At 45.0% G+C, this 20,831-nt stretch overlaps 1 protein-coding gene across 4 annotated transcripts in view; it reads left to right on the top strand.

Moving 5' to 3' along the window:
- Nucleotides 1–20,831, top strand: part of plxna4 (plexin A4) — a 283,559-nt gene that overhangs the window by 226,026 nt on the left and 36,702 nt on the right. For all 4 annotated transcript variants that reach the window (XM_061251217.1, XM_061251214.1, XM_061251215.1 and 1 more), the window contains 10 exons: nucleotides 284–435; nucleotides 1,521–1,638; nucleotides 2,410–2,546; nucleotides 3,275–3,442; nucleotides 3,534–3,627; nucleotides 6,404–6,643; nucleotides 6,898–7,044; nucleotides 7,312–7,546; nucleotides 10,601–10,743; nucleotides 13,979–14,247. In XM_061251217.1, the coding sequence (XP_061107201.1) occupies nucleotides 284–435; nucleotides 1,521–1,638; nucleotides 2,410–2,546; nucleotides 3,275–3,442; nucleotides 3,534–3,627; nucleotides 6,404–6,643; nucleotides 6,898–7,044; nucleotides 7,312–7,546; nucleotides 10,601–10,743; nucleotides 13,979–14,247 (1,703 nt within the window). The remainder of the gene's footprint in view (nucleotides 1–283; nucleotides 436–1,520; nucleotides 1,639–2,409; nucleotides 2,547–3,274; nucleotides 3,443–3,533; nucleotides 3,628–6,403; nucleotides 6,644–6,897; nucleotides 7,045–7,311; nucleotides 7,547–10,600; nucleotides 10,744–13,978; nucleotides 14,248–20,831) is intronic.

The raw sequence follows: 20,831 nt of genomic DNA, 5'->3' as shown, positions 1-20,831 counted from the left end.
CTGCACTTCCTGCTGCAGCCAGGGCAGTGATATTATACAGTATAGCTCTTAGGGTAGCTGCCTGGTGGTATTTACCTTTGTTCAAAATACAGATTGTTGGTTTGTTTACACTCATCGATTATGAATAACCTCCTAGGCCCTCTTGATGCTGTTGCAGTTCTGCATTCCTGAGACTCACTGATGTTCTACAGTCTACAGCACTGTAAATCTCTCTTGATAAAAGTCTCTGTTAAGTTTTGGTAATGTAATGAGTTTTGATGGTTTCCACGTTGGTCCGTTCCAGATCACTCCACTTCGTGGACCTCGGGAGGGCGGGACGCTGGTGACCATCTGGGGGGAGAACCTCGGCTTGGAGTTTTGGGAGATCCAGGACCGCGTCAAGGTCGCTGATGTGGAATGCACTCCGGTGCCATGGGGCTATATCCCAGCTGAGCAGTAAGTAATGCGACCGACTACAACCTGAACACCACCAGGGAGCAGACATGCCATGACCAGAACACAACCAGGTTTTTGGTCGTGCTGCAAGAAGGATCGCAGAACAGGATGTAGTCAAAAGCAAGCTGAAAGGCTTGTGATGCTGTTGTCACTCCAGAACAGACCTGGGTCAAATACGTCACAGTTTTGGATTCAAATACTTTTCTACGCTTTTTTCTGAGCTTGTCTGTTGTATTTGAAACCTAAAATACTCTCAAAAAGTGCTAAAAATGTTCTGGTCCTCTTGGTTGGCTCAATTGCACCAGGCGTGATCAATTACGCGCGTAGAAAAGCATTTGAATCCAAAACAATGACGTATTTGACCCAGACCTGCTCCACAATAATTACACCAGCATTCCTGATCTACTTGTTATTGTTATAGGGCATTTTATCCTATGGCCTCGCCTATGTAAATGTGCTGCTCTGAGGAGAACGGCAAAACGCACTGATTAGAACAGGTTGTACCACTGCTTCTCCCGGGTCAACCTCTGCAGTCTACTGCTCCGGAGCCAATCCTCCCTGCGTAGCAATTTCTGCTGTGAAAGGGCTTTATTGGAGAATGCATAATCTCCTGCTTTGCTCTGAATTGTAATGCATTATGTGAAGGTTTTGTATGGTAGCGCGCCATTCGTTCATGGGCAATCCTCATTAATATGCATGTGACCTCCCGAATAAGCCCTGTCTGTGATGAGCTGTTTCAGCACCCCTGTAAAATCCTGCGTTTTTACAGCAAGTAGCTTTAGTGATAAGCTTCTTAAACATTTTGTGATAATTCTGTATTTGACACCTGTCAAAAGACCTGGATTAGAACTTGTTTTTAACCTTTTCACCTTTTCCGCTTTTTGCCTTTACATTAGTAATTGTGAACGAGAATGGAAAAATGATAAGGCGGGATCTTACAGAACAGATTTGTGCATGTTTTAATGTAGCTTTTTTTTGCATTGTGTGAGAGATGCAGCATCTGCGAGAGTCGTTTAGGGCGAGTCTGTAGGATTGTACACATGAAGTGTGTGTATTAATGCATGTGTGTTTGTGTGTGTCTGCAGGATCGTGTGTGAGATGGGTAAAGCTGAGAGGAGCCAGTATGCGGGAAGTGTACAGGTGTGTGTGGGGGAGTGCAAGCCAGAGTTCATGGCCACCTCGTACAAGTACTACTTTTTTGTGGTGAGTAACACCTTTAATTGCTCTCAAACACCAGCAGACATCATGAAACACTGATATAATTGAAATTAGCTAATAACGCCGAATAAATAGCACTATGTTTCCAGACACTAGCAAAAATCAGAATTCATGTTTGAAAAACTGTTAATAGGAAACAACGAGAGCATATTTAACTGGGCTGTGCTGACAGGCATGAGTGGAGATTGGTACACAGATAAACACCACTGTTTTAAATCAATGAATGTTATCACCGTGGCGGAGAACTGAATGCCTTTACAGTCTGCTCGACATAAATAGCGCGCAGTGTCTCAGGACAGGACTGTAAATTCGGCGCTGTGGGTAGTCCTGAGCCAGGATTGGGCCTGCCAGGTCGTCTGTCTGTAGTGAAAGTGCTTCTGGGTTGCCGTAAAGTCAGATTTTACAGCTCAAACTATTATTGTGACTACTGAGTCAGGGATAAGCTGACCTCTGCAGCACATAAATAAGCGTGCAGAACCGTTCGCCCTTCATGACTGCACTATGCACAATTGGCATTTTCCTGCTTTTGTACTGTATTTCACTTCTGCCATTGACTTCACGGTTCCATCCTCAGATCTAGGGCCACTGCGTGGTCACGATAAGGAATGAAATCGAATAAAGAATTAGATGAAAAGAGGCAGAACAAGCTACCTGAAGCAGAAATGACGAATGACCCGGCCTGTTCGCTTTTGCCAATATATGTGTATTAATCAGTGTTTCCAATCAGAAGTATTGATCAAACTCTGACATTGTTAGGTCCCCAAACTGCTTCACCTGAAGCCCAGCCGGGGACCCGTTTCTGGGGGGACTATCGTCAACATCACCGGTAGCAATCTGGACGCTGGCAGCAACGTGTCTATAATGTTTAAGGAGCAGAACTGCACCTACCACAGGTAAGACCAGACAACCGACCTCAGACCACCCACAGAGGCTCAGACCACAAATCCCTCCTTCCTCCCTGTGGTCATACACTGACCCTGAAATGATCAATATTGACATTAAGACTGAGAAGTGTTTCTGATCCAAAATCAATAATGCCACTGACAATGGCACCAAGGTACTGATTTATCCACATGAAAAGAAACTGTCCTGTTTGAATGTGTTTCACGGGGTTACATTCACAATTCAGTGGCCGATGTTCATTTTAAGTGTCTTAAGCGCTGTTTGTGTCATGTTATTTTTTTAAACGACTTGCAAGTATCATAAGCTTGCATGAGATTACATCATGTGGAAGGTGGGCTATGCATTCGTGGCACATTTTTTGAGTCGTTTTTCAATAGCTTTTCTGTGAGTACTTTAGGCTGTCCTGTTACTTCAAGGTCTTTCTGATCGTGAAAAGTGCTATACAGTATAACTCTATTATTATCACCGTTTGATGGTTTATTCTCCCCTCTCGGGATTTTTTTGTCATGTGCTTGCTATTTGGGGGTTAAGGCCTGTTTTTTTTTCTTCCCTTTTTGCACTTCTCTCACTCTGTAAGGCATCTTTGTGACAGTTTCTGTAAAAACGCTTTACGAATAAAACTGATTTGATTTGGTTTGAAGTAGCATTAACAGAGAGGAAGGGTTCACACTGTGCTTTGAGGTGCCTTGATGTGTTGCTCTCTGCTCGTTCCCCACAGGAGGGGAGGCCAGTGGATCACGTGCAGGTCGCACGCCTCCTTACACGGCTACGGAAACGTCAGCGTGTCGGTCAGGGTGGACAAGGCACACCTGCAGAAGGACCTGCGCTTTGAGTACGTGGAGGACCCCACCATCCTCAAGCTCGAGCCAGAGTGGAGCATCTTCAGGTAGAGACCTCGGCCAATCAAAATCCAGAGACTCAGGAGGCTCTTGTGCAACAGCCAGTAAAATCGCTCGTTGTTCCTCTCTTCCCTGCAGTGGGCACACCCCGGTGACGGTGACAGGCACTAATCTGGATATCATTCAGAACCCCCAGATCAGGGCCAAGTACAACAGTCGGGAGGCGGTTAACGTAAGTTTGGTTCAGCTGAAGACGAGACCGAGGTCGGGCTCCAATAGAGAACCTTTCTAATATCCAAACAACAGGCCCGACTTCATGCAGAGGCCATAAGTTAATGTTCTGCCTTCAAACCAAATGGACCAGTGTAGAACCAGATCTTATGTGCTTTCTGGGGCCATACTCACAGGGCCAGGGTGGAACTGATATACTGTTTCAGGTTATGCTTACATCATCACACTAATACTGGTCCGTATATTAGCTTATTAAGGTTATGCTAACATGGAAGTCATAGACATGATCGGTTAGTTTTTCAAGTTAAACATGACAAGAACTGTTCCATAGAGTGACTTACTGTGGTCATACGAACAGAGCCTGCAGACAGCTGGTCCATTGGGCCATTTATCCAGTTCACATTACCATGGGTAATGTAGAACTAGCCCAAAGTATAACTGTGGTGAGACTCTAGCAGGCTCTATTGCTGGACTGAGGGCTAGCTCACACAGAAGAACCTCAACCCAGTCTCTAACGGTAACAGAGGCAGCACTGTTCCCCATTCCCTGAAAAGGATCATGGGGCATAGATGTTTCTAGAGAGAAATCTCATGTTTCAGCTTTGAAAGTCACAGGAGCGTGGCTCGCCGAGCGATCGGAGATCTGAAGCAGATTGAAAGGCTTCGGACAAAGGGCCGTAATGTTATCTCCGATCTTAGATGCCGTCACATACACCATCTGGCCTTTGATTTGGTTTGGTTTGGTCTGGTTTTGTTACTGGAGGTACAGACTCTTCCTTCTTCAAATGAGCTTTGAATTGAATCTGCTCTCTGGTAAACCAATCCATAACACACCCAGTTTCCCATGTTGGTTTCTGTCTCAGCAGCAATCTAATAAGGTTGAAACCCATTCATTAAAACGAAGCTTAACTTTGAGGAACCTTGATATTGCAAGGACATTTGAAGCTGTGAAAAATGCAGTCACGTCTCTCTCACCTTGGCTATCCGAGCTGGACCTTAACAGCCTTCTTTTATTACAAACCAGCTGCATAATGTACAGGGTAGCGCATAGCCGTTGATGTCGCTGCAGATTTGCCATTCTTGACACAGTGACTTCACGAAGAGCCAATTAAAATGACAGGTAGTATAGCCTCCAAAGGGGGTTGTCTGTGTGTGGCACTGCAGTGCATTCCACACTTAAAATGTCCTGTCAAGCCTTCATGAAAGGCATCGCAATGCCCCCTGCCTGCTACACCTGCCTCTCCAAAGAGATTCTGATGCCGCCTCCAGGGGGTCACTGGTCTTGACTGTTCTTTTCCTGCAAGGAAAATAAAGAAAATGGAAACGCTCACACCTTGGAGGCAAATTAAGGTGAACTTGGGTATTTGATAGTGAAGGTGAACTAAAATACAGTGGATACTCCCCAGTGCGGGTGCACATGAACAATTATCTCTCCATCGATGTCAACTTAGATCGTTTGTTATCTAACAATGAAGGCCATTTAGATTTTTATCAAACGGTGAAGCTGAAATTAAAGTAATTTTCACTTAGCAGTCGTATATCTGTCACTGACTGTGAAGGGATTCGCCAGTGAGTGTTACTCAGATTGTTATCACTAAGTGAAGGGGATCTTACGTCATCTCGCTGTGAAGGTGAACTTAAGATGCAGTAGTTATCTCTAGTGAATGTGAACTGAGACATCTCATCTCATTGTGAATGATATCTTGCGGAGAAAATGTTACCACTTAGCAAATGTAAACTCTTTTCACTGCTGGTGAGGGAGCAGTGTAGAGAAGAAGAGGGAGCTATGTACAGTGATCAGTCAATGCGCCTCCCATTAAGATGATCAGCCATAATCAACCAGCAACAAGTGCAAGAAGTCTACTGTACTGGTAGAACACTGTAAAGCTTCTATTTATTGGCAAGTCCCTAACCAGAGCTGGTCTCTTTTAATATCCGGGAACAAAAACATAAAAATGAAAATATAATCCCATCTCAAATGATCACCAGTAGAGAGAATACATCACCGTGGTAACAGTCAAGCAGTTAATTTCCCTCACCATTGCAGCTACCATGATAGCTAGCTTGCAGAAGAAACTGAGACATTCTGCTGTTGATTACAAATGAGATGCTATCGAGTATGCTGAGAAGATTCATGTGAAGCAGCAGTGGGGCACTTTGAGAAAAACCCCAGGTAGGGGTAAAAAGGAAAGCTGCCTTAGTCTTTCATAGGTACCTGTGAAGTATGGAAAGTTAATATTGTGGCCACTCAGTGGCACACTCAGTATGTTGTTAGATGACTATGCTACTCCTAGGCTGGGGATTGTATTAAATTATTTATTATATTGCATTCAAACTATTTTATTCTTGGGTACTCCTAGTCCTTAATCATATTGATCATCTAATTTAAGATGTTCTCTTTTGTAAGAGTGAAAATAATACTGTTGGGCTTTCATTTGATGTGTATTTAAACACCCAGGCAACTAATTGCAGTTTTACAGTAGTCAAATACCGGGACAGACACTGTGTTGTTGAAGGGTTGAAATGTGTCTTTCAGTCCGTGACAAAATGTGGTTAGTGTTTCGGGTCAAGCGTCATTCTCAAGAAGTACTTTAACCCTATATTGTAGATACTTTTTTTGCTAAATAAGATAATAATTTGCAAATGAGGTTAAGTCAGTTTGACTCATTTTCCAACGGGGTAAGAAAATATTAAGATCTTAAGACTAATGCGCTTGTTAAGACACTTTTCCGATCCAGTCGGGGCTGTCCCTGAATGTGCCTGTTTGCATACACGCAGAAATGCCGGGTCCTCAGCCCCACGTCCATGCTGTGCCAGGCCCCGGCCCTGCCCGTCAGCCTGAGCCGGCAGAAGGAGGTCCCGGAGCGGCCCGATGAGTTTGGCTTCATCCTAGACGATGTGCAGTCCGTGCTGGCCCTCAACACCACCAGCTTCGTGTACTACCCCAACCCCGTGTTCGAGCAGCTGAGTGTGTCTGGAGTTCTGGAACTGAAGCCAGGCTCACCCATAATACTGAAGGTATCTGGATGACTGACAGGCTGGTACAACAGTCCCCGCTGAGCTGTAGATTACTTATTATATCAACTGAGTTATTAATATTCAGTGCATACTTATAAACTTTTTTTTTCTCTTTGTTGTTGCGTGGGTGCCCATTTACATGTATTTTTATTCAGTTGATTTACACGCTGTTACATATGCCGGCTTCTGGATTCATGAAAGGTAACATCTATTCATTTTAAATGTTTGATTGGTTTTAATATTTTTGCTTTAAGGGCAGGAACTTCCTCCCTCCCACCCCTGGGGCCAACGGCAAGCTGAATTTCAGCGTCCTGATTGGAGAGAAGCCCTGCACGTTAACGGTCTCTGACACACAGCTCCTGTGCGAGTCGCCTAACCTCACAGGGAGGCACAAGGTCCTGGTGAGTGAGAACGGCATCATGGGACAAAAGCACAAAAAACTAAAAAAAAAGGACCCAGCTTCTGCTTTCAGGATCAAGGTGAAATAGTTTACTGTCACTGTTTACCGTCTTCTCTGGCACAGAACAAATGACAGTCAGCTATAAGGGAGATTGCTGAGAAGCAAACCTAATATTTGTTGTTCCGATGTGGGTTGTTGAATAAAGAGGCTTCCTTGCCGATCATAAAGTGTTATTCGTACGCTGTATGTTTGTAATTGTCTTCGGTAGGCGCGCGTGGGTGGGATCGAGTTCTCTCCGGGCGTGGTCCACATCACCTCGGACAGCCCCCTGAGCAGCACGGCCATCGTGAGCATCGCCGGCGGGGGGAGCCTGCTCATCCTCATCATCGTCATGGTGCTCATCGCCTACAAGCGCAAGTCCCGGCAGAGCGACCTCACCCTCAAACGCCTGCAGATGCAGATGGATAATCTGGAGTCGCGGGTGGCACTGGAGTGCAAGGAGGGTGAGGAGTGACCGTAGTGTAGTGATGCCGTTAACCCTGAAAATAAAGACTACGTTTTTCAACATAGGGTATAGGATATAGGTCCAGATTCGGTAAGAGGTGGCGGTGAGTCAAGGAATAAGGTTGAAAGTAGTGAGCTTGTTGTTATAACTGGAGGCAGAAACTCAGGGGGGTTTCAAGACCAGGCTTGATGCGGTGCTAGGTACTGTCTAGCTTTTGGGTAAACTAAGCAGTAGGGGAGCAGTGTTGGGCTGAATAGTTGGTTCTCCTCATTATGTTATGTTATTTTTCCAAGTATAAACATAAAACAAATGCGACAGTTCACATGTAACAGTTATGCAACGTCAACAGCATTAAACAGCACAGTTCATCTCAGTCCACAGAGGTTACTTAGTAGATTACTTCCTGGCGAGAATCTTTACATTAACCCTTGTGTAGTCTTAACCTTCTGTATACTCCCCATTGTCTGGATACTAATTTAGGTCATTTAGGGGGTTTTCTCTGCTGTTAAACATAGTGGCAGGTCATTTTTGGCCCTTAAGACAACACAACGGTTATGTTGTGGGTGGGTCAACCTCCAGTGGAATCTGTAGAAATCCATTGGCATTGAATCCAATGAAAACCTGACCTCTATATTGAAATATACAGTACTGTGCAGGTCTTAGGCACCTTTAGAACATTCTGTACAGATAAGATTCTTTCAAAAATAATTCATTGAAAGGTCCTAAATAATAAACGTACTATACATTGTCCATTACATTTTAGTCATTTGGCAGAATAGGTAAAAACTGAATCAAATCCCTTCTCTTAGATAGCCAATGCTGACAATCAGCAGGGAGGTTGTTCCAAGCATGTAGGAGAACTTGCCCCACTTCTTCTGCAGACTTTGGGTCCTTGCTTCTCAGACAGCCTTGATCATGTTTTATGTAAAAAGTAGTCAATTGCTTACATTAATATGTTACTTTTTTAAATTAAATACAAAAATGTCTCTGTAAAATTAAATCTTTTGGAAAATGAATATTTGGAAATCTGAAATGTGTTATTTTATACTAGCACAAAAAAATAAACATATATATGTATATATTTATATATATATATATATATATATATAATAAAGTATAGGATGCCTAAGACTTTTGCACAGTACTGTAGGTCCACATCTATTGAATTACACCTATTGTATTTACTGTGAATTACAACAATCAGTTAAAAGGTGAGCATCCATATCAGTGCAAGTACAACAGTATATTTCTCTATATGTTCTCATACAGCAGTATATTTTTATAAATATGTTATTTTCACATTTCCACAGTATTTTTCTGTTCAGTAATTAAAGTAACTGTTTCCCTTTAAGATATTGTAACCAAAGGGCATTGAATAAAACAAATAAAAAACATTGCATTTGCCTTTTTTTATTTTTTTATTCAGGCATGGCTTCAAATTACGTGACAGGTGCCCTAAGATGACAGATCCATTTCACACACATTCATTTACACTTGTGTTTTTACCTCGCTAGACTTTCTAAAAATAGCTACAAGTATGTCTAAGAATGATGCATTTACAAGTGTAGTAGTTAGCAAGTTGGTGTCATTGCTTTCATTATTAACAACGACTTGCTAAGTATAACCTAAAGGTACATATTGCAAATGGAAATGTGCTATCACAAATGAATAGTCCCAGCACCATCTTACAGTACCTCAAACTAAAATATCCCCAATGTTTTAAATAAGGCAATGACATGAAATGCATTATTCTTAGACACACTTTTAGAATAATGCTACTTAGCAAATCGGCTCAGCAGAATGCTAGCATATAGGAATTATATGTATCATAATCAGTCGTAAATTGCGACGGCCAATTTAACATTAATCGATTGATCGGGCTTTTTTAGGCTTTCATAATCTGCATGTCTTAATGCCAAATAAATATATATCTTTAAGCTTTTAAATGCAAGATAGAAGTAACAAGTAGAAGTAACAAGTGAAACAGTAGTTGTGCATTGTTTGGAGATTAGCCAGCTTGTCCCTGGTCATCAATCAATCATGCAGTCACACAATCACAACCACAAGCGACCACTTTAATGTCTTTGCTTTCATCATTTGTATGTCTCAATGTCAAATTCAGTTTAAATATAGTTTTAAATGTTTGCCGTCATTTGGAGGCTAGCCAAATGGCTGACATCCACATCAGCTGCGTTCATGACTACATATTCATTTATTTGCTTTCATGGTCTGTACTGATGTCTTTCTGTCAAGAGTAAAGTAGCCCTGGAGGTCTGTTAGCCCAGTGTCAGTAGTCTCCCAGTCACACGTAACTACCAGCTCTTGACGATAACATTTAAGCCGTTATTTTAAAAAACATGGTTTTGTGGCATTAAAAATGCAACGGGACACAACTTTCTTTATATCTCGAGGAGAACGATAACTTTGGTATCGTTAGGAAGTTTACAGTCTCCCCTTCCACACAGTTTTTACAATGTGTTACAGTCAACGCGTCTGATTTTCATAGAGCAGGTCACATATGCAAGTAATCAGTGTAGAATCTGCAAAGTAATGTTTTGCAGAATCGTTCTCACAAAATACTCCCAGCTGGCTATCAAGGCAGGCCTGCATGTGTAATCTATTAAATGAAAAAACTTAATTTAACCCCTTCCTACGCTGGGTTACACAGGCAAGAGGGGCACAGTAGAGTGTACTCATGGCCGGAGTGGTTTGTGAAGTGTAGAGGGTGAGAGGTGACTGTAATGTACATAAGGGGAGTGGGATGGCTGCAGGATTAGGGGTGGTGAGTGCAGTTTGAAGAGTTAGAGTAGCTAAGTGAGTCTAGAGTGTATGATGCGAGTTTTCAGCAGTACATACTGTAGGGTAATTGATGGGAGAGCGCTGGTCTGAGTGTGATTTTGTGATTTTGCGAAGGCGAGTGGGTGGATTCTCTGGGGTGAGCTTTCTCAGACTGAGAGGATTTGCTGTGGCTGAGGAGTTAACAGACGGCCTGCATTATGCTGGTAATAAACAGTGCGAGTTGCAGACAGGCTTTTCTCTGTCGGCTCGACAGCGTTCGCAGAGCTGCAGACCGACATCCACGAGCTGACGAGTGACCTGGACGGAGCGGGAATCCCCTTCCTGGACTACAGGGCGTACACCATGAGGGTCCTCTTCCCCGGCATCGAGGAGCACCCAGTCCTGAGGGACCTGGAGGTGAGACCCATCTAACAATGTCTACTGCGTTTGTGCTGTTGACCCTTTCTTCCATGGTTCCCATTTTGTAATTGCACTATGTAATTGCTGTTTCATGTAACCATGTCATAATTGTGAGAGAAAAGCAGCACTGGGAATTTAAGGGTAGTTTAAGTGGTGGTTAAGCTTTCAAACCTGTGTTTTATAATGAAGGTCCACACATGGATCATGGTCTGTAGATTGGCAAGCAATAAGTAAAAACTGTCAGGGTTTGCAGAACAGAAGAACCAAGTGCAGACAAATGGCAGGCTTTAATAATACAGGCTGGGCAAGGCAGGCAGAGGTAAAATTCCAGGAAACAGAAATAACTGGGAACATTAGGTGCGTAATCAAAATAACAGGCAGAGTCCAATAACGGGAAAGCAGACCAGAGTGATGGTGGAAAAAAAATGCAGACCAAGAATCAGAGTCCAAAAACAGGCGGAGGTCGCTAAACTAAACAGAAACCACTAAGGTAAGGGACCGGGGAAGTGGAGGCTGTGGGGACAGAGTAAGTACAAAACAGGTACAGAGTAAGAGAAACTAGCGAAGGAAAGAACAAAACAGGCAGAAAACTTGCCTTGAAATTGATGATTGGTCTCTACCTGTTTCACACATTTTCTGTGAATAACAATACAGCAGTAAATTCACAAAATTCTCAATACCTTTAGAAAAACCTTGATTGGGCGCTTTATGCAATGTTTTTTTGCAGCTCAGAACTGAGCATATTTTATCAACATTATTTCAAATTGTTCATATGTACTCATCATTCTCTACACCCACTCTTGGATACAGAGTTATTTATGGCAAAGATTTGCAACGTGGGTTTTGAAGTGCAGGTTCTGTTAGATAGCCTTTATTGCAGGGTGTGCTTCATGCCAATGCCAGTTTTATAGGCCACTGTTTCTTAGTAGGATTTATATATGTGGTTTGTGATGTTTGTGATGAATAATTACCTGCCTTTACATCTCTAATCATTTGTCTTCTTAACAAATCGAATGATGTGTGACACAGCTGTTTCTCAAACCTGGTGACAAAGTAAAGTTAGAATGAAGGAAACAGACCGCAGGCTATTCATTACTTAATGACAGTGATGGACATTCATTCATTAATGACAGTGATTGTTGATTGAATCCCTTTCTGCTCAAACCAACAACCGTGGCAATAGCATGTACTAGTATCTACCTCAACCCTTTGGCTGATGAGAACCTTCCATGTTGTAGGTGACATTAATTGCACATTAATTGGAATAAATGACTCTCTCTATGAGAAGTTTAGTGTGGAATCAAATTTAATAAAGGTGTCAGTCAGCCAGACTCTTGTATGTGATTGGTGGCTAATTGTTATTGATGTGAAACGAGCAGGAATTGGTTTGGGATTTCAGACGTGTCTTGTATAAGCAGGAGAGAATTCTATCATTGTGCCTTCAGTTCTGATATTGGCATCTGATTGGGAGAAATCGCTTCTCGCCGGTCTAATAATTTTCCTGGATCGGATACAGTCCTCTATCTTGCCTCTCCCTCACTCCCTCTCCATCTCTCCTCCCCTGTTTTCTCTCTTTCTTTCTCTGTCCTCCCTTTCTCATTATATAACCCATTTTCCTCAGAGTCCCTCATGTGTGTAGGGCAGGATTGACTCGGGGGACGTGCAGCCAATAGCAAACTGCAGATCTGAGCTATCTTTAACGCCGCCTGGATTTGGTTCAAGTTTATTTCTCCCCTTATTGTCGGGAAATAGTCCCGCGTCCTGGCCGTCTTATTTCCCACCGTAGGTTTTAAAAGCTTTCATTACCGCGCGCGGTTCGCTGTTAGAGCAGAGGCGTTGGACGCCTCCCCCGGACCCGAAAGGAACCAGGCGGGAGCAGAACAGACATATTTCCACCAGGCTTCATGTTCCCCGCTCCGACACTGTACTGTTCACACGGGACTCCCAGAGCTCCATGTCAGACATGCAGAAATTGAATGAGCAATTTGAGCAGTGGATTCCATAGAGTGCAAACAGCAGATTAGGCGCTTCCAAAGGGGACGGGCAGCATGTCTTCGTCGACAACGCTGATGGATGCGGGGGAAACGCACAGGGCCGATCTTAAAATAGAATCTCTGTAGGTGCAATTTAGGGAAATAAGAAAATGTACGTATCGCCGGGCGGACGGCGAAGTCGCCATTTCTCATTTCGGGCTTGGCGGTGAAATTCCAGCCGCTTTCATCTTGTGATATTTCGCCGCGGTCCATTCAGGCAGGAGGATCAAATAAAGAAATGCTCGCCTTTATCCAAATTGAAGAAGTATTTTAGAGGGCCTTTTTCTTTCTTCAGCGCGCGAACAGACGTCAGAAGGGAGAAGTAACGAGATCGATGCAGTTCTTTAGATTTATCTAGAAAAGGGCTTTTCGACTGTTTCTGATCCCAGGACCCCCACCCAGGCTCAAAGCCATCCGGGGGGGCATAAGTTAAAAAGGGTTATATTGAAAATATTAAAAAAGATGTTTTATAAATATTGAAAAGCGGGTTGGTGGCAGGGGGAAGGGGTGACATTCCGAACACAGATGGGGGGAATTGGGAAGGCCTCCCCAGTTGAGAACCCAGGCTCTAGAAATCTCTGAATAAGCCTCTTACAGATAAGAGTAAACATGGTTGTGAACAATCCAAGACTATAGCAATTAACAGACCGTCTTCATTAATCCAGTTGAGGGATATCGTGTTCAGTGCAAACAAACACCAAACCCCTCTGCAGCATTCCCTAAATCGGAATAATTGCTCTTCCCGTAGAGTAGAGTGGTCGATACGGATCTAGTCGTGTGACATCGTCACAAGGTTTGAACGTCGAGCTGTTGTTGAGCGAGCAAGGCGATAATGCTGATGCAGTGTGTGTCGTAGCTGGATATCATACTCAGTGCAAACAAGCACCAAACCCCTCTGCAGCATTCCCTAAATCGGAATAATTGCTCTTCCCATAGAGTGGAGTTGTGGATAGGGTGTCTGGAAAAATACGTTCCCCCCTGTCGCTATGGCATCACAATTTACAGGGAATGTCTGTTTCAACGAGAGTTGAGAACGGCAGCTTCTGTCGCTCGACTGACGGCTTAAGCGACCGCAATCAATTCAGTTCAGCTGTGTGATCCCAAAAATGTGGTCAAAAATTTGTGATATCATATTAAACCCATGTGCTCTTTCAGAGCGGCGCGATAACGCTATGGTGTGTGCGCGTGTGTGTGCGCAGGTCCCGGGCTACAGGCAGGAGCAGGTGGAGAAGGGCCTGAAGCTCTTCGGCCAGCTCATCAACAACAAGGTGTTCCTGCTGTCGTTCATCCGCACGCTGGAGTCGCAGCGCGGCTTCTCCATGCGCGACCGCGGCAACGTGGCCTCGCTCATCATGACCGTGCTGCAGAGCAAGCTGGAGTACGCCACCGATGTGCTCAAGCAGCTGCTGTCCGACCTCATCGACAAGAACCTGGAGAGCAAGAACCACCCCAAACTCCTGCTCCGCAGGTGAGGCCCGGCCTACATGGCTGGAGGATATCAAGTTGTTGTCGTTATTGTTGTTGTTGTTGTTGTTGTTGAACTATAGATATATGCCCACTTCTCCAGCTATAAGGACCGCAATAGAAATGAGCTTTCCAGCTTTCTTGTGTTGCTGATGTTCCTGCTTGAAGTTCTTGTATTTTTCTGAGGCTTATCAAATGAAATCAATCAGTCAAACTAAGGCACAGCTGTGCTCAGACAGGTACAGCTGTGCGTATGTGCGTTTAAAACGGATAACATTTGGCAACATATTGAAACTTTTTTCTGTTTGCCACAATTGTTAGCTTGAAAAGGTAGCGCATGGCAAACAAAAATTAGTTAGGTGTATGTAGTTATGCAGGTTTTTCTCTCAGACTGGTGTAGGCCTGCAGAGATGCAGCTGTGCTCCTTTAGGCTGCTGAGATGTAGTAGCCCAATCAGGGCCTGTCTGCAAGACAGGGGGTGTGGCAGTAAGTCTATCAACCCCTCCCGCAGACCAGCAGAAGGGCGGTACTTCGTGTTAGATCTCACCTTAAATCACGTCGCCTCCTATAGGAGAAATTTCTGGAACTGTGCCGGCTCATTAAGACCGACAGTGGCAGCTCTCTCTCTCTCAGCCAGGGGAGGTGACGGAGAAATCGCTCTCACCTGTTAAATTCCCAAATTCACCTGTCTCCATTTTGTCCTCCACCTCGCTCTAATGATGAAACGTGTGGCTAGCTGTGAAGCCCCGTTTCACGTCTCCCCAGGAAGGGATATTAACAATTGAGAAACACATTCACAGACTCTGGACTGGATTGAATTCAATCCCGGAAAATTCTTGAAATTAATTATCATTTTATAATGACATTGAAATATCTTGCCCGCGAAACAAATAATGCTCCAACTCATTCATCATTCAATTCTAATGATGATTAATTATTCCTGGGTCTAATTAAATTTTCCATTTCTCATTCCACTGTGCAAAGATTTGAAAGCTCTCCCTACATTACAGCTGTTGAACACATCTGTATTGCTGTGTATTAATACATTACACTGTATATCGTGAACGAGCACGATATAATGGTGGAGTATTCTGAATTCCCCAGAGTTTACAGCTCTCTGTACTGTAAGTGGGTCTCCTGTACTGGCGAGTCACAGAACTGCTATCCTCCATGAAGTGCATAGGTTTACTGATACGTTTTTCCTACACCTCGTAACCAGTGCTACTCTGTGAGTCAATGTCAACACTACCTCCACCGATCCACCTCTGCTGTTTTTGGCCCTGCCCCAAACACCCCCCCCCCCCCCCCCCACGATGATACGCTAAATTGCTCTTTTATTGCTCTGACTTCTGAAGGTTGAAATTAACATGGACTGAATGTGACAGCTGATAAGGAACATATTCTCTTCATCAGGGCTGATTTAATGGCCTTCCCATCTCCAAAATGATTATTACAGACTGGCGCAGGCCAGATTAATCGCATCCCGAGACCACGGAAATCATTACCATTATTAAATAGGGGTTTGGCTGTAATGCTTCTGTCAGGGAAAAGGCGTAATCACACACATAATCAGAAGTGGTCAGTATTTTAAGAGAGGGAGTTGGGGGGGTTGGTGCATTATGTGCCTTGTGATTATGGATAGAAGCAGCGGGCAGAATGAATTGCTAGGGAAAGCACAGCTAAAGCACTGGTATTTTTGTTGAGACGCTCTACCCTTACATAGAATATATTTCCCTTTTTTTTAATATACTGTCATATTTTGAGTATTACCATTGAATATATGGAGGGACTTCAAATACAGTACTGATACAAATTATGGAAACACTGTTCTTAAAGAACAAGTTTAGCGCTTTTAATTTTTTTTTTTTATCTCTGCTTTCCTCTGTTGTTGAGCCATTTTCATCTGCAAAAAATGCCTTTGAAGCCATTATCTTCTTATCCACGAGTGGTAATGGCACTACACGACCATCAGTCATTTGAAATGAGGTATACAAGCCCACAAATGGCTTTCTTTGCAAATGCTGGACCAAGAAATATATATTCAAGCTGATTATACCACGACTAAGATACATTAGACTGCTCAATTACTTTGGTTTCTGGAAACTACCATTTATTAATCGTGTTCTTGGTCCAGGGATAAAGTTCCCATAAAGTTAAGGTTGTTGACCGACCCCTTCCCTGCCCTCAATACCCCCATTGTACTTCACAAATTAAAGCAAGATAGTATAGAGGACAGTATAGAGATGGAGGGGGGGAAAAGCAATGACAAAACAGCGTGACGCGGGGGCGAATGCACACAACCTTATAGCTATAAAGCTGTATCTTTCGCCGATATCGCAGAGGCACCCGCCTTCTTCCCTCGAGCCGCGGCGACAAACACCGCCCGCGCTTCTCGGAGCGGCGAGGTCACATCCTGCCCCTGCCGGGCTGCGGTCTGGGGCCGCCTCCATTAGGGGGAGATTACACAGAGACAGGTGGAGGACGGCCTTGCCGGAACCTTCTCTCTGGAGGGGCACTCAGGCAGACTGATGTCAAGTGGAAGCAGCGGCGAGGCGCTGTGCCCGGGATCACTTGCCGGCTGATTGTTATTGCGGTCGTAGGCGATTCTCTTTTAGCCCCGCGCTCCATCCCTGCCTCCGCTGTTATCCTGTGAAAAGCAGGAGACTGAGAGTAAGAAACTGTACGCCGTCGTTAGGCAGGTGAGATAAGCGCGTGATTGGTGAGGCCTCTTTCCTTCCTCCTTCCTCGGGAGGGATTCTGCCGCGGTCGTGGAAGCGTGTGGATCGCTTTGGTTTCACGGCGTGACTGAGGAACCGGTCGAGATGTCGGTACACGGCAGAGCTTCCTGGGTTCTTTGCTATGGAGACGACCTGACTGTAGGTCAGGACTGAGGCCATCCTGACACATCTTTGGATACTTGCTGTCCCAGCATGCTTTGCACACCCACACTCGCACACAGTACGCACACAGACATACATACACGCACACAGACACATGCACACACTGTACGCACACACACAGACACATGCACACACAGTACGCACACACACAGACACATATACACACAGTATGCACACACGCACACACACACACACAGTACGCACACACTCACAGACACACACGGACACACATGCACACACACACACACACACACACACGCACACGCAACCACACACAAGCACACAAAACTGATGACTCATTCGGCCCATACAGACCTGTCATTTTTCCAAAGCGTAGACTGCATCAGCCACTGTGCAAGGCTGCTGTTGAGCACCCTTAGTGTCTCTGCTTCTGTCCTGATAAGCCGCTCCACACACTGATAACATTGTGCAGAAAAAAATCCTTCCCGGTATCTGCGCAGAATTCACATTTAAGTCATTTCCCCCCTGCGCCCCCTTGTTCTGCTGACAGAACATGAAATTGATTATCTAATCCACTTTAATAACACCTTTTAAAATTCGGAAAACCGAGGGGGTCCCAGTGGGTCAGTCAGTAGATGCGCTCAACACAAACCAAGATGTTGTGTGGCTGTCAGCAATGACAGGGAGTCCACTATAAAGGGCACAATTGGACACCTCCCGGCAGGGGAACGGTAATTTCATGACAGGCAGGGCGGCCATTTTAGTTTGTCCTCGGCAGTGCTCCTTGCAGGCACAGGTGGCTCTGCCATTAACTAAGGGCATAACTGACAGTTCCAAACTGGAGCGGAGAAAGGGAGGGGAATCTTTAAAAATAACCTCAGTCAGATCCCTGCGCACGCATCCACTCGCACTTATACCGTAGCATGTACAGCACACGTGTGAATACACGGACACACGCGGTGTACAGAACACACGCAAGCAAGCGCACGATAGCCTCGTGTGATTATCAACTTCCCCGTCCCAAAAATGTTTCTTACGTCCCCCTCGTCTATTTCCAGCCCGTGATTTTTTCGTTTAATCCACAAAACGGGGCGACGCAGCCTGCCTGTCAGCCTCTGAGCGCTTTCCTAAAAAAGCACCACACGCCCGCATCGTCAGCCGTGATGAGAAAACTTTATCTGCGCTAAGATTTCGTCTCCCTGTCTCTCGCTAATTATTAATAAATCAAATGAGTGCTCAGAAGGCGAGGAGCTGAGTGTTTTTGGCACGGTGCGTGGACCAGCTTCCCCGTCCAGCCTCCGAGACGCGGCTCCGTCCTGGTGTCTCTGCCTGGCCCGGCTCCACACGCTGCGCGGCGCAACCAGGCTAACTCTGTAACGAGGGGCTGCCAGACCCATCTGTCGCTCCCCCGCAACCCTGTCCTCCCTGCACACGGCACGCCGAAACTCAGCCTCCTCCACCAACACGCTGCCCGAATACAGCGCTCTACTGGAGGAGACGCGGATACAGCGCTCTACTGGAGGAGGCGCGGATACAGCGCTCTACTGGAGGAGACGCGGATACAGCGCTCTACTGGAGGAGACGCAGATACAGCGCTCTACTGGAGGAGACACGGATACACGTCCTCTCCCCTCCAGCTGAAAGCGCTTACAAACACACGTATACACTCACGCGTTTACACACACATGCACAAACACACATGCATACACACACACACACATGCACACACGCACAAACACACATGCATACACACACACGTATATACATACGCACACACGCACAAACACACATGCATACACATACACACACATACACACACATGCACACACACATTCAACACACATGCATACACATGAGCACACATGCAAACATGCATACATACACACATGCACATACAAACACACATGTATACACACACATACACACACAAGCAACCCCATGCACAAACATATGTACAAACACATACACGCGCACACACACATATAAACATGCACACAGACACGCATGCATACACACATACACACACATGCAAACATGCATACACTAGCACAAGCACACACAAACACATGCAAACACGCATGCGTACACACATGCACTCACATGCAAACATGCATGCATACACACATGCACATTCAAACACACATGCATACAGAAGTACACACACATGCATGCATAGGCACACATTAATAGACATGCACATACATACACACACACACACAAACACACACACTGTACACACATACGAGTCTGCATCTCCTGTAACACAGTGAGTGTTGTGCAGTGCAGGGGGTAGGGAGATGAAGGGCTGGATTATTGCGCTCCACATGATGGAGGGGGAAATTGAAATAATGTCTGACGCCCAGCTGTGTCCTTTAGCACGGCCGCTGTGTAAGGGCAGCGCGGGCTCATTCTGTTGCACGGCAACCTGAGCGCAGGCTGTGCCAGCTACGCCTGCCTCCAGACAGGCCAGGGGCGGAGACACGCCCGGGAGAGGCCCGGCGGAAGGGGGGGGGAGTTTCGTCAGACGGAGACCAGATGCAGTTGGCATCCTCTAGGTGAGGGCCGTCACAACCTGTCCTTTCCCGCGGGGGACTTCCTCTTCCTGCAACACGCCCGACGGCAGGCGCGGTCACCTGGCCGACTTTCCCCGGCAAAATCCCCGTCTGCAACGCCTCATGGGAAATTAGCGATTCATAAACAGTCTCGACTCTGCAAGCCTCTGTCGAGTGCAACACTGATTAAAGCATACCTGGGTATACCGTACTTTTTGGAAAAAGCAGACTATATAGGTCGACCTAATAACTCTTTTTTTACAATAGAAAAGTTCATAAGATTGCTAATAGTTAGTATTATCAGTGGGTGTATCCTAACCAATACACTTGTTCATGGTGATAATGCTCACTGCCTTATGTCTCACATACTCTGTTCCATGACCCATTTAGACAGCTTGATTTATACTGAACTGATTAAGAACAGGTCCCACTGCACCCTATGGTGCCAGTAGGCCATTGACCCACGTTCAAAGCCAGTTCTACTGAGATGGGTTTCATAACGTACAGTACATTCAGACATTACATATTCGCAAGGAAAAATGCCAATGCTTCTTTATTAAAACAGACAAATATTTATTTTAAATATGAAATACACCCAACGAGCACTTGGCATGTGGCAGCAACTAAATGCATACAAGCATGCGGACATGGTCAAGAGGTTCAGATGTTTTTCTGACCAAATGTCAGAATGGCCGTGGAATTATTGTTGGTGCTATCTCAGAAACTGCTGATCTCCTGGGATTTTCACACACAACAGTCTCTACGGTTTGAAAATGCGAAATATCAAAAAACATCCAGTGAGCAGCAGTTCTGAGGGCAAAAACGCATTAAAAATAGAAGTCTAATAAATACCTCATATAGTGCTCTCTGTGTGTATTTTCACTGCAACATGTTTTTCTCAGCCAAGACACTTTATGTCCAAAATAATGTGAAATACTGCAGGTGCATGAGGACTACGTTGGGTAGCTTTGTGCGGAGAGTGGTGTAGCCGCACACTAAAGGCCACCTCTCCGCACATCTGCCGTCCAGGAATCCCGTGGCGTGTCTCCGTTTCGGATGGGGAAACTGTGACTTAATCAGGAGGAACTAAGTACCTCGTTGTTTCCTTGATCCCAAAATGTGGATGGGGCCCAGATCTGACTGCCTCCTGTCCCTGACTGCCTGCCAACTGGGCA

Source organism: Conger conger, chromosome 8 (genome assembly GCF_963514075.1).
Source record: "Conger conger chromosome 8, fConCon1.1, whole genome shotgun sequence".
Classification (NCBI taxonomy): domain Eukaryota; kingdom Metazoa; phylum Chordata; class Actinopteri; order Anguilliformes; family Congridae; genus Conger; species Conger conger.
Note: the sequence above shows the minus strand (reverse complement) of the source record. Positions and strands in the feature narration are given on the sequence as shown.